This window comes from Rattus norvegicus, chromosome 14 (assembly GCF_021556685.1).
Source record: "Rattus norvegicus strain SHRSP/BbbUtx chromosome 14, alternate assembly SHRSP_T2T, whole genome shotgun sequence".
Taxonomy (NCBI): Eukaryota; Metazoa; Chordata; class Mammalia; order Rodentia; family Muridae; genus Rattus; species Rattus norvegicus.
Genome location: NC_141547.1, coordinates 77,722,304 through 77,737,258, shown reverse-complemented (window position 1 = coordinate 77,737,258; position 14,955 = coordinate 77,722,304). Strand labels below are relative to the sequence as shown.

General features: G+C 43.7%; 1 protein-coding gene across 1 annotated transcript in view; it reads right to left on the bottom strand.

Moving 5' to 3' along the window:
• Stk32b (serine/threonine kinase 32B) overlaps positions 1-14,955 on the bottom strand; it is a 256,406-nt gene that overhangs the window by 56,128 nt on the left and 185,323 nt on the right. Inside the window, 1 exon segment of the mRNA NM_001107224.3 lies at positions 14,191-14,228. Within this exon segment, the coding sequence (NP_001100694.1) occupies positions 14,191-14,228 (38 nt within the window).

The following is a 14,955-nucleotide window of genomic DNA, read 5'->3' as shown; positions in this document are numbered from 1 at the left end:
TGTGGAAGGCAACAGGTATTTTGTTATAGCAACAAGAGGAGGAAGTAATAAGTAGTTATCAAACTAAACTGAGGATGGGTCACAGCCTGAAGGGGAGGGGGGTCAGCCTGCTTGACCTCTGGAGTAAGTAAGGGTACTGCTGGCAGAAGGAACCACCAGGGACCAGCAAGGAAGCCAGAGGGTGAGCAAGAGTGTTAAGATTGTCAGGATCAAAAATGGAGTTGCTTCTGCCAAACCCAGGTAGAGTTGAACACGTCCTCATACTTACTGGCCTGATAAACAAACATCTTTGTAGCTATTCTGCCAAAAAACAACATTGTTTTAATCCCTCTACAGGATTAACCATTAGCTCACACACAGCTTTCTTTTTTTTTTCTTTTCTTTTCTTTTTTTTTTTGTTTTTTGTTTTTTTGTTTTTTTTTTTTGTTTTTTTTTTTTTTTTTGTTTTTTTTGTTTTCCGGAGCTGGGGACCGAACCCAGGGCCTTGCGCTTGCTAGGCAAGCGCTCTACCACTGAGCTAAATCCCCAACCCCCACACACAGCTTTCTTAAAGCACAACTTTGTACCAGAAAGCTTAGGTCATCCCCCAGCAACAGCCAGCACATGGCTCCCTGGCAGGAGAATCCGCTGGAGCCACTGAACTTGTTCTAGAACACCTCGCATGTGTCTCTCCTCCCAGTGTGTAGGTAGGTGTTCCCCCTTGCCTCCAGCTCCCTGGTTGTTTCTACAAACCACCATAGCCTATGTATTATGTTCTAGATCAGTCGCTAGCCGATTTCCTTTAAAGTTTTTGTTTACTTTAATGACAGGGAGAAGGTAGAGCATGGGTAAGCTGTGTTGGATCCGCACGGCTCTGGGAACAGTGGGTCTTGTTCTCCCTGAGAAGGTTTGGACCTGATCAGACTGGATTTTGGCTGTCACTTTGGGTCCCTGATGTGAGTGGAGTATGTGGGCCAGGACAAAAGCAGGGAAAGAAGGGAACGGTTCAGAAAACACAGTTGCATTACGGTGTGAGCTACATGGGGGCTGCATAGCTGTTGTGTAGACTTGAGAGTATGTGGCCGTCCTCAAACCTCCTGGGAGAAGGGTGTTAGTAAGTCTTACATTTTATTTTAAAAAGTATTTACTACTACTACTACTACTACTACTACTACTACTACTACTACTACTATTACTACTACTGTGGTGAGGGGCACGCATGCAACGGTGCACACATAAAGGTCAGAAAACAACTGTGTAGCGTTGGTCTCTGCTTCTGCTCTTACATGACTTCCTGGGATCAAACCCAGGTCATGATGTGTGTATTCAAGCGCCTTTAGTGAGGAGCCATCTCACCTGCCCTCCCTCTATTTTCTCCTTCAAGAATGACACTTGGGATGCACAGCATAGCAGCTGCATGTATATATGCAACGGAGCCCTGTGCTGCTATGCTATCCCACCACCACCACCACCGGAGTCCAGTCAGCTGCACCTGAGTTACTTCTTTCTAGCCCCTAACTGAAGAACCCTGGTCAGCCTGGAATCAGATGCCTTATAGTGTGTGCACAGTGAGCAACACACAGCAGACTTCCACTTCTGCTGTCCCAGTGTGCTAAATAATGACTTGTGACTTCCTATTGAGCACCCTTTGATGGCTGAGTTAAGATGTGAAAATTAGTGTTCATCAAGTTTTCCTAGGAGGTTCTGGATAGCACAGAGCACAGATGAACTGGGCATCAGGTTACCTGTTTCCAAAACACCCAGACCTCCAAGGTCATTGTGGGAGACCCCTACTAGCATGGCTCTAATGAGGGTGTTATCATCAGTGATCAATCCTCCCAGCCTTACTTGCACATTCTATATTCTGACACACTTCTCTCTCTTATTTGAGAATGCGTAGAGCCATCTCAGTCTCCAGCTTTTGACATCATGTTGAAGGAGCTGGTCCCTCCTCTGTCTGAAGGACTCCCTACTGCTCCCTCTTCTGCCTGAAAGACTTCCTGCTGCTCCCTCCTCTACCTGGAGGACTTCCTGCTGCTCCCTCCTCTACCTGGAGGACTTCCTTTCCTTCTTCAAAGCCTGGCCCATGAGTTCTGTTATTGATAGACTTGAGTTCAGCAGAAAACTCACTCATGTAGGGGATGCTTTCCCCAAGTCTGTATCCATTTGTCCTACTGTAACAGAATGCCAGCAACTGGGTGTCTTACTGTGTATACTCCTCATATTTCGGGAAGTCTGAGGTCAGGTACCAGCATGGCTGGGTTTAGGGTAAGGGCTCCTGATATGGTTTAAATGAGTGTGCCCCTATGTCTTAGTTATTCTTTCTTGTTCCCATGACCAAATGCCTGACAAGAAACAAAATTAGGGGGGAAAGTTTTACTTTGGTTCACAGTTCAAGAAGAATATGGGGTGGGCAGAAGAGATCTGAGTGGCACACCTGATGACGCTACAATAAAGAAATATGTGGACAGTTCCCTGCACCCAAATCCCATGGGGAAGAGAGTGAACCACCCAGGAGTACAGACATCCTGAGGCCACAGGACAGACTGCCACCTCTGCACAACTTGGCACACATCCCTGGTCCAAGGGGAAACTGCAGGGTGCCTCTGGACACAGGGATATAGGATCAGACAGCCGCCGGACCCATGATTCTGGTCTGTGCCCAGAACCGAACTGATCTGGCCAAATAGCTCCCTGCACCCAAATCCTGTGCGGGGAGAGAGCTGGAACTTCAGAAGTGTGGATACTCCTGAGAAGTCAGAGGAGAATATACTCTGCCCACAGTCCAGACCCAAGAGGGAATCACATAGTGCCAACTGTGCACGCTGGGTACAAGGACCTATAGGAGAAATCAGGGGCAGGAGGACCCCTTGATTCCTGTCAGTGCCTAGAGCTGGAAGACAGTCTCCAGGAGTGCCACTACAGCTGAGAGCAGAGCACCTGTTCTCAGGAAAGGCTGAAAGAAAACAGGAAAACGTTCTACAGGAGTGCTGACACAGAGACCTACAGCAGGGTCAAGTCACTCCCAGAAACAGCAAGACAAGCAAACACCAGAGACAACCCAATGGGTAGAGGCGAGTGCAGGAACCTAAGCAACAGAAACCAAGACTACTTGGCATCATCAGAGCCCAGTTCTCCCACCAAAGAAAAGACTGGATATCCAAACACACCAGAAAAGCAAGATTTAGATTTAAAATAGCATTTTTTGATAATGATGGAGGACTTTAAGAAAGACATAAAGAACTCCCTTAGAGAGATGCAGGAAAGCACAAGTAAAGAAGTAGAAGCCCTTAGAGAGGAAACACAAAAATACCTGAAAGAATTACAGGAAAACACAACCAAACAGGTGAACGAATTGAAAATGGAAATAGAAACAATAAAGAAAGCACAAAGGGAGACAACCCTGGATATAGAAAACCAAAGGAAGAGACAAGGATCCATAGATACAAGCATTACCAACAGAATACAAGAAATAGAAGACAGAATCTCAGGGGCAGAAGATACCATAGAAAACATCGACACAACTGTCAAAGATAATGTAAAACGCAAAAAGCTCCTAGCCAAAAACATACAGGAAATCCAAGACACAATGAGAAGATCAAACCTAAGGATAATAGGTATAGAAGAAAGTGAAGACTCTCAACTTAAGGGCCCCCCCTCAACAAAATTATAGAAGAAAACTTCCCTGACCTAAAGAAAGAGATGACCATAAACATACAAGAAGCCTACAGAACTCCAAATAGATTGGACCAGAAGAGAAATACCTCCTGTCACATAATAGTTAATACATCAAATGCACAAAACAAAGAAAGAATATTAAAAGCAGTAAGGGAAAAAGGTCAAGTGACATATAAAGGCAGACCTATAAGAATTACACCAGACTTCTCACCAGAGACTATGAAAGCCAGAAGATCCTGGACAGATGTCATACAGACCCTAAGAGAGCACAAATGCCAGTCCAAGTTACTGTATCCAGCAAAACTCTCAATTAACATAGATGGAAAAACCAAGATATTCCATGACAAAACCAAATTTATGCAATATCTTTCTACAAATCCAGCCCCATAAAGAATAATAGATGGAAAACTCCAACACAAGGAGAGAAACTACACCATACAGAAAGCAAGAATATAAGGGGTTGGGGATTTAGCTCAGTGGTAGAGTGCTTGCCTAGCAAGAGCAAGGCCCTAGCAAGGCCCTGGGTTCGGTCCCCAGCTCCGAAAAAAAGAAAAGAAAAAAAAAGAATATAATTTCCTTGCAATGAAACCAAAAGAGAGACAAACATAATTCTACCTCTAACAATGAAAATAACAGGAAGTGACAATCACTATTCCTTACTATCTCTCAACATCAATGGACTCAGTTCCCCAATAAAAAGAAATACTAACAGACTGGATACATAAAGAGGACTCAGCATTTTGCTTCATGCAGGAAACACACCTCAGAGACAAAGACAGACTACCTCAGAGTAAATGGCTGGAAAACAATTTTCTGAGCAAATGGCCCAAAGAAACAAGCTGGAGTTGCCTTTCTACTATAAAAAAATGACTTTCAACCAAAAGTTATTAAAAAAGATAAGGAAGGACACTTCATATTCATGAAAGGAAATATCTGCCAAGATGAACTCTCAATCCTAAATAACTATGTTCCAAATGCAAGGGCACCTACATTCATAAAAGAAACCTTACTAAAGCTCGAAGCACACATTGCACCTCACATGATAATAGTAGGAGATTTTAACACCCCACTCTCATCACTGGACAGATCATGGAAACAGAAATTAAACAGAGACCTAGAGAAACTAACAGAAGTTATGAACCAAATGGATTTAACAGATATTTATAGAACATTCCATCCTAAAACAAAAGGATATACCTTCTTTTCAGTACCTCATGGAACCATCTCCAAAATTGACCATATAATCGGTCCCAAAACAGGCCTCACCAGATAAAGGAATATAGAAAGAATCCCATGCATCCTAACAGATCACCATGCACTAAGACTGTTCTTCAATAACAAAAAAAGACAGAAAGCCCACATATACATGGAAGTTGAACAATGTCCTACTCAATGACAACTTGGTTAAGGAAGAAATAAAGAAAGAAATTAATGACTTCTGAGAATTTACTTAAAATGAAGATACAATATTCTCAAACTTATGGGACACAATGAAAGTGGTACTAAGAGGAAAACTCATAGCTCTGAGTGCCTGCAAAAAGAAACGGAAGAGAGCATATGTCAGCAGCTTGACAGCACACCTAAAAGCTCTAGAACAAAAAGAAATAAATAAACCCAAGAGGAGTAGAAGTCAGGAAATAATCAAACTCAGAGCTGAAATCAACTAAGTAGAAACAAAAAGGACTATACAAAGAATCAACAAAACCAGGAGCTGATTCTTTGAGAAAATCAACAAGATAGATAAACCCTTAGTCAGACTAACCAGAGAGTGTATCCAAATTAACAAAATCAGAAATGAAAAGGGAAACATAACAGCAGAATCTGAAGAAATTTAAAAAATCATCAGATCCTACTACAAAAGCCTATATTCAACAAAACTGGAAAATCTGCAGGAAATGAACAATTTTCTAGACAGATACCAGGTACCAAAGTTAAATCAGGAACAAATAAACCATCTAAACAACCCCATAACTCCTAAAGAAATAGAAGCAGTTATTAAAAGTCTCCCAACACAAAAAGAGCCCAGGTCCAGATGGGTTCATTGCAGAATTCTATCAGACTTTCATAGAAGACCTCATACCAATACTGTCCAAACTATTCCACAAAGTAGAAACAGATAGAGCATTACCAAATTCCTTCTATGAAGCCACAATTACACATATACCAAAACCACACAAAGATTTAAAAGAAAAAAGAATTTCAGACCAATTTCCCTTATGAATATTGATGCAAAAATACTCAATAAAATTCTTGCAAACCGAATCCAAGGACACATCAAAATGATCATCCATCATGATCAAGTAGGCTTAATCCCAGGGATGCAGGGATGGTTTAATATATGAAAATCCATTAATGTAATCTACTATATAAAAAACTCAAAGATAAGAACCACATGGTCATTTCATTAGATGCTGAAAAAGCATTTGACAAAATTCAACACCCCTTCATGACAAAAGTCCTGGAAAGACCAGGAATTCAAGGCCCATATCTAAACATAGTAAAAGCAATACACAGCAAACCAGTAGCTAACATTAAACTAAATGGAAAGAAACTTGAAGCAATTCCACTAAAATCAGGGACTGGACAAGGCTGCCCACTCTCTCCCTTCTTATTCAATATAGTACTCAAAGTCCTGGCCAGAGCAATCAGACAGCAAAAGGAGGTCAAAGGAATACAAATTGGAAGGGAAGAAATCAAAGTATCACTATCTGCAAATGATATGATAGCGTACTTAAGTGGCCCCAAAAGTTCCACCAGAGAACTACTTAACCTGATAAACAACTTCAGCCAAGTGTTGGGGTATAAAATTAACTCAAACAAATCAGTTGCCTTCCTCTACTCAAAGGGTAAACAGGCTGAGAAAGAAATTAAGGAAATGACAACCTTCACAATAGTCCCAAATAACATAAAATGTCTTGGTGTGACTTTAAACAAGCAAGTGAAAGATCTGGATGACAAGAACTTCAAACCTCTGAAGAAAGAAATTGAGGAAGATCTCAGAAGATGGAAAGATCTCCCATGCTCATGGATTGGCAGGATTAATATAGTAAAGATGGCCATTTTGCCAAAAGCAATCTACAGATTCAATGCAATCCCGATCAAAATTCCTACTCAATTCTTTATAGAGATAGAAAGAGCAATTTGCAAATTCATTTGGAATAACAAAAAAAAAAAAACCCAGGATGGTGAAAACTATACTCAACAATAAAAGAACTTCTAGGGAAATCACCATCCCTGACTTCAAGCAGTATTGCAGAGCAATAGTCATAAAAACTGTATTGTATTGGTACAGAGACAGGCATGTAGATCAGTGAAACAGAATTGAAGACCCAGAAATGAACCCACACATCTATAGCCACTTGATCTTTGACAAAGGGGCTAAAACCATCCAATGGAAGATAGCATTTTCAACAAATGGTGCCGGTTCAACTGGAGGTCAGCATGTAGAAGAATGCAGATCGATCCATGCTTATCACCCTGTACAAAGCTTAAGTCCAAGTGGATCAAGGACCTCCACATCAAACCAGATACACTCAAACTAATAGAAGAAAAAGTGGGGAAGAGTCTGGAACACATGGGCACTGGGGAAAACTTCCTGAACAAAACACCAATGGCTTATGCTCTAAGATCAAGAATCAACAAATGGAACCTCATAAAACTGCAAAGCTTCTGTTAAGCAAAAGACACTGTCATTAGGACAATAGGGCAACTAACATATTGGGAAAAGATCTTTACCAATCCTACATCTGATAGAGGGTTAATATCCAAAATATACAAAGAGCTCAAGAAGTTAGACTCCAGAGAGCCAAATCACCCTATTAAAAATGGGGTACTGAGCTAAACAAAAATTCTCAGCTGTGGCTTATCGAATAGCTAAAAAACACCAAAAGACATCCTTACTCATCAGGGAAATGCAAATCAAAACAACCCTGAGTTTCCACCTCACACCAGTCAGAATGGCTAAGATAAAAAAGTCAGGTGACAGCAGATGCTGTCGAGGATGTGGAGAAAGAGGGAACTCCTCCATTGTTGGTGGGATTGCAAACTTGTATAATCACTCTGGAAATCAGTCTGGAGGTTCCTCAGAAAATTGGACATTACACTAAGTGAGGATCCAGCTATACCTCTCTTGGGCATATACCCAAAAGATGGTCCAACATACAATAAAGACACATGCTCCACTATCTTCTTAACAGCTTTATTTTTTTTTAGTAATATACTGTTCTGATCACCATGATAACTTACTTTTTTTTTCACTTTCTTTTTTTTATTAACTTAAGTATTTCTTATTTACATTTCGAGTGTTATTCCCTTTCCCGGTTTCCGGGCCAACATCACCCTAACCCCTCCCCCTCCCCTTCTTTATGGGTGTTCCCCTCCCCATCCTCCCCCCATTGCTGCCCTCCCCTCAACAATCACGTTCACTGGGGGTTCAGTCTTAGCAGGACCCAGGGCTTCCCCTTCCACTGGTGCTCTTACTAGGATATTCATTGCTACCTATGGGGTCAGAGTCCAGGGTCAGTCCATGTATAGTCTTTGGGTAGTGGCTTAGTCCCTGGAAGCTCTGGTTGCTTGGCATTGTTGTACATATGGGGTCTCGAGCCCCTTCAAGCTCTTCCAGTTCTTTCTCTGATTCCTTCAACGGGGGTCCTATTCTCAGTTCAGTGGTTTGCTGCTGGCATTCGCCTCTGTATTTGCTGTATTCTGGCTGTGTCTCTCAGGAGAGATCTACATCCGGCTCCTGTCGGCCTGCACTTCTTTGCTTCATCCATCTTGTCTAATTGGGTGGCTGTATATGTATGGGCCACATGTGGGGCAGGCTCTGAATGGGTGTTCCTTCTGTCTCTGTTTTAATCTTTGCTTCTCTATTCCCTGCCAAGGGTATTCTTGTTCCCCTTTTAAAGAAGGAGTGAAGCATTCACATTTTGATCATCTGTCTTGAGTTTCATTTGTTCTAGGCATCTAGGGTAATTCAAGCATTTGGGCTAATAGCCACTTATCAGTGAGTGCATACCATGTGTGTTTTTCTGTGGTTGGGTTACCTCACTCAGGATGATATTTTCCAGTTCCAACCATTTGCCTATGAATTTCATTAAGGCATTGTTTTTGATAGCTGAGTAATATTCCATTGTGTAGATGTACCACATTTTCTGTATCCACTCCTCCGTTGAAGGGCATCTGGGTTCTTTCCAGCTTCTGGCTATTATAAATAAGGCTGCTATGAACATAGTGGAGCACGTGTCTTCTTTATATGTTGGGGCATCTTTTGGGTATATGCCCAAGAGAGGTATAGCTGGATCCTCAGGCAGTTCAATGTCCAATTTTCTGAGGATCCTCCAGACTGATTTCCAGAATGGTTGTACCAGTTTGCACTCCCACCAACAATGGAGGAGTGTTCCTCTTTCTCCACATCCTCGCCAGCATCTGTTGTCCCCTGAGTTTTTGATCTTAGCCATTCTCACTGGTGTGAGGTGAAATCTCAGGGTTGTTTTGATTTGCATTTCCCTTATGACTAAAGATGTTGAACATTTCTTTAGGTGTTTCTCAGCCATTCGGCATTCCTCAGCTGTGAATTCTTTGTTTAGCTCTGAACCCCATTTTTAATAGGGTTATTTGTCTCCATGCGGTCTAATTTCTTGAGTTCTTTGTATATTTTGGATATAAGGCCTCTATCTGTTGTAGGATTAACAGCCTTATTTATAATAACCAGAAGCTGGAAAGTACTCAGATGCCCTTCAACAGAGAAATGGATTTTAAAAATGTGGTACATCTACACAATGGAGTACTACTCAGCTATCAAAAATAATGACTTCATGAAATTCATAGGCAAATGGAATGAACTAGAAAATATTATCCTGAGTGAGGTTACTGAATCACAGAAAAACACACTTGATATGCACTCATTGATAAGTGGATATTAGCCAACAATCTCGAATTACCCAAGATGCAATCCACAGACCACAGACAGCTCAAGAAGAAGGATGAACAAAATGCAGATGCTCCCACTCCTTCTTAAAAGGGGGAAAATATCCATAGGAGGGAATATGGAAGCAAAGTTTAGAACAGCGACTCAAGGAATGGGCATTCAGAGACTGACCCACATGTGGCGCATATGTGTGTGTGTGTGTGTGAGTGTGTGTGTGTGTGTGTGTGTGTGTGTGTGTGTGTATGTATATATATATATATACCAAAACTAGATAAGATTGATGAAGCTAAAAAATGCATGCTGAAAGGGACCGGATATAGATCTCTCCTGAGAGACACATCCAGAGCATGTCAATTCTAGCAGCAAACCACCGAACTGAGAATAGGACCCTGTTGGGGGCAATTAGAGGAAGTATTGAAAGAGTTGAAGGATCTTGCAACCCCATAAAAACAACAATGCCAACCAACCAGAGCTTCCAGGGACTAAACCACTACCAAAAGAGTATACATGGACTGACCCAGGGCTCCAACTGCACATGTAGCAGAGAGTAGTCTTGTTGGGGTACCAGTGGAAGGGAAAGCCTTGCCAAGGTTGAACCCCCAGTGCAGGGGAATATTGGGGGGAATGTATAGGAGGAATACCCATATGGGGAAGGGAGAGGGGGAAGGGAGGGAATGGGGGCTTATGGACAGGAAACCGGAAAGAGGAATAACCTTTGAAATGTAAGTAAAGAAATATATCTAATAAAAATTTTAAAAAAATATGTGATGGATAGGTGGGAAGGTGTGATGGATAGCAGTACCTGTGCTATGGGGAAATGCAGACCTGGAGTCAGTGGCAGGACAGAGAGAGAGAGAGAGAGAGAGAGAGAGAGAGAGAGAGAGAGAGAGAGAGAGAGAGAGAGAGACAGAGACAGAGACAGAGACAGAGACAGAGAGAGACAGAGTGTTAGTTGGTTGCTGCCACTGCCTGAAGGGTTCAATGGGGTGGGATAGAACAGCTTAGAGTGTATACATGTGCAGACTCTGCTATCAGAAGCTTGGGAGGCTCTGGCATCCATGGTGGTGTAGAGGCGGGAGAGCCACTGCATGGCTGGCTATCCTCAGTCGAGCTTCTGGCTCAGATGCAGGTGGAGAACTCATCCTTTCTCAGGGGCTGGCCACCAGAAGTTTGACCATGTTCCAGTAAGTATATGGACAATACAAGGTAGACTTGCTTTTTCTTTTTCTTGTTCTTTTCTTTATTGTGTATGTATAAGGGCGGAGGGCAGGTCATGGGAGAGGCAAGGTCGTGCCACTTCCAAGTATCCCTCTCACCTCAGCTGGTTCTCAGGATCCACCTCATGCCTAAGACAGAGCTCAATGGTGCTGTTTAGAGGAAACAACTGGAAACTCAGAGAGATAAGAAGCAGAGGCAGCTGCTTGCCCCATGGGTCTGGCTGCCCCTGTTCTCCCATGCTCACTGCTAAAAATAGCTGTGCTTTTGGGCTCTGCGTGGGCTGTGGAGCGGGAGGATGGCTGTTGATCTTCCACACAGATCTGATATCTTACGCACTGCACACAGCTTGTGTGCTCTGGCCACTTATCGGTATGGAGATCACAGAGACTTACCACGGGAAAGAAAGAAAGCCAATCAAAGTCCACGCACAAGCTTATCAAAGCTTCGTTTGGCTCCTGGTAATAGAAGATTGTTCTTAGAGCAAGCCTTTGCCTGATAGAGAGAGGCGGGGTCCTTGGAGTGCCTTCTATTCTGTAGGATTTGGCTTCTTCCCAACCCAGAGTTATGAAGAAGTGACGTAGGCTGCCTCTGTGTATGGGGCAGGCATAAAACCCAAGCTAGTTAAAGAAATGATGTCCACTGAGATAGTGTAAGTGTGACCTAGGCATGCCTGGACTCAGCTCTGCTTGGTCCTGCTTCTGCAATGGCCACGAGAAAACCATGGGGATGAGTCTGCCACAGAGTTAGAGCCAGAGAAGCATGCCTGAGTCATCCAGGTCGCCAGCCAACCAAGGCCATTGTAAGTCAGCCAACAGTCAGGAAGTCTTAGTCCTGGAGGTAGTCGTCATTAGAGTGGCCTCCCATTCAGTTGGACTTAGCATTGATAGCAAGGTTAGCACTGCCTAGCCTGTAGCACTTCCATCTACAATATCTGTGAGACAGCTGACAGCTCCTTGATTATACTTTTATGGTGATCTGGTAGAATGGTATTCAACTTGATTGTGCAATGGAACATGGGCAAGCCCCTTCTTCTTTGGTCCACATCTGCCAAGTCCCCACTGCTAGGAACTCTTAGTCACTACCATAACCTTTTCTTGCCAGGTGCCTGCTTTTCTTAGGCTCTGTTCCCTCATTGTTGTTCTATTTGGCTGCTGGTTCTGACCCCAAATTTCAGCTCTACCTTAAGAGCTGAAGCCTACTCTGAGACCAGGGAGAGCAGGGAAGCTTGCCTGGGAGCTTTGGATTTGGGGAATGAGTAGCTCTGAGCACCATCAAAACATTCATGTGTGTATGTACTGATGTTTTCACCTCATTGAATCGCTTCCTAATGTGGTTTTCAGAAGGGATGGGGGGACGCTGTCAGAACATGCCATGTGATGACCCACTTAGAAATCTGCAGGGTCCTGCCCCTGGTGCCTTCCTACTGAGTGGCACCTGCTCAGTAGAAAAGCTTTAGAAAATGTAACACTCATTTACTCATGAGATAAATGATCAAAGGTACAGAAAATTAAATTTCTGCCCCTTATGTCCATTAAAGATATGACATGTGCCATAGAGTCCAATGAGAGGAATGTCATTGTGAGTTTCCAAGGCTTCAGAATCCAGGTAATTCCATATGCTAGGAGGCCATGCAAAGTCTGTAGTAAACTGTAGAGAGACATACCAATGTGTGTTTTTGTGTGTGGATGTGTATGTGTGCATGTGCATGTGAACATGCATGCACAGGTGTGCATGCATATGTATTTATATGAATGTAGAGGCCAGAGGAAAACATCAGGGCTTGACCATCCACCTTCTGTTTTTAACACATAGACAATGGCACCTAGGCTCACCTATTAGCCTAGACTGGGCTGGCCCTAAAGTTCATATGCTAAACTGCAGGCCCCTGTAGTTGAAGAGAAAGTGGATTCAGAGATTTGATGTTTAAAGAACTAAAATGAGACCAGTGGGGTGGATCCTACTCTAATCTGTCTGGTGTCTTCTTCTTTTTTTTTTTTTTTTGGTTCTTTTTTTCGGAGCTGGGGACCGAACCCAGGGCCTTGCGCTTCCTAGGCAAGCGCTCTACCACTGAGCTAAATCCCCAGCCCTGTCTGGTGTCTTCTTGAGAACAGGACACAGCCAAAGGCAGGTGGATGAGTGGAGGCCTATGGAGAAGGTAGTGTCTGCATCTGCCGACCATCTCAGAAATCTATGGATGAAGCTTTCAGATCCCTATGTGTCGTTATAGCAGCACATCAAGCTGGCATATTGGGCTCTGATGAACAGGTTCCCTTGCTGCTCATGTTGGGGTCCCATGGGGGTTCGTCTGCTACTACTGGTCCATTTTCCATATGGTGGCTCTGGTGCCTCTCCAACACACTTCTTATTTATTCTTCAGTGGCTCCCATGCCCTTCCTGATGAACTCCAGATCACTGAATGGGGACATGAGGCCCAGAAAGACCCGACCCCCTGCATGTAGGACCGGGAGATAAAGCTCTCTTCTCCTCCCGCCACTGTTTCCTACTGCATCCTCATCTGCTGCAGCAGCATCCCACCTTCATTTTAGAGACTTCCCTCAGCCCTCCTACCCATGCCTCCTAGATCTCAGTAATGTATCCAACTCACAAAACAATACTGTGAGGTCTGCAGGGTTGGGACCACACGCAACCTGTCTGCCGAGGTTCTTATGTGCAGCGGCTTTGGGAAGAGTGAGGATGGCTGTAGGGACCACACCAGAGCCATGCAGCCAATTGGGTCCCGGGCTTCCCTTTCTAGGGGAATTTTCATAAATGAAAGGGCTATAATCTCCCATGAGGTGGTTGGTGTTCCTGTCTAGATTCTGCCTCAGGGCAGCTGTCTACAACTTAAACATATCTGCCCAGAAAGTCCTCTCCATCAGCGGGATGGCAGTGGATGCTGCTCAGTACCAGCCTGTGGACAGCTCCTCCCTGAGGCTCTGCTTCCCAAGGAACCCTGCAAGAGTCACTTGCACCTCTCTTCATCTTTATGTGCTTCTATGACTTGACCTTGGGTGTGTCTGACTAGAGAAAGGGGCAGGTAAGAGGGTGGGTACTGCGTCCCCTTCTTGCATACCTGCTCTCAGTCCTTCTGCACCCCTGCATAGGACTAGGACTTTACTGTAATTCCCCTCTCTGGTCCTCACTGTGCCCTGTCATCCTCAAACCAAGATCTAAACAGCAATGACTTCAGAGGTGATGCCTACAGATAGTTAAACTCAACTTACCATGACAAGGCATTGCCCAGAACGTGACACATGTCACTGTAAGGACTGGAACAGTACAAATGTTTTCTGGAGCACCTAAGATCCACTCCCTCATCCCTCATTGGTCTCCTGTGCCACATGCTGCACTGGGGCCCTAGGGAAAGGGGGAAGGAGATCTTGACTCACCATGCTCATCCAGCAGGATGTTGTCTGGTTTGATGTCTCTGCAAGAAAAACACAAAGAGACGTGTGAATCCTGAACCAGCCAAAGGCTACCACAGTCTCAGGCTAGAGACAAAGGGAGAGAAGCCCTGCATAAAAGCAAGGAAGAAAATGATTAATGAGGAAATTTGACACAAAACTGGCCTCCACACACATTCACAGGCAGGCATAAACACACAGACACACACACAAACATATACATTCATACACAGAGACACACATGCATACACACACAGATACATACACATGCATACACACTCACACTTAGATGCACAGACACATGTATGCACATAGACCCACATAGACATCTAGATACCCACAGCATATACTCTCTCTCTTTCTCTCTCCCTCTCTTTCTCTCTCTCTCTCTCTCTCTCTCTCTCTCTCTCTCTCTCTCTCACACACACACACACACACACACACACAACAATACAACACACACTCCCCAAGATTAACATCTGACACTGTATTCCTTCTGAAGGATTGAAGAGTTTACGATCTGGCCCTTCATAGAGAGGGTCTCCTGAACTTCTTAGGAAACTGAACCCCAAAAGAGCACAATCTGGATAGGAGGAGTAGCTTTCTAGAAAGTTCTATTTGATGTTGCCATGCCAGCAAACAGCCTTTCCAAACCAAGGAGCAATTTGTAAAGACAGGACACTGCTCTATGATCTCTGTATTTGGGAACGTGCCAACTACCTGTGTGCACACATAGAACCTGAATGGCAC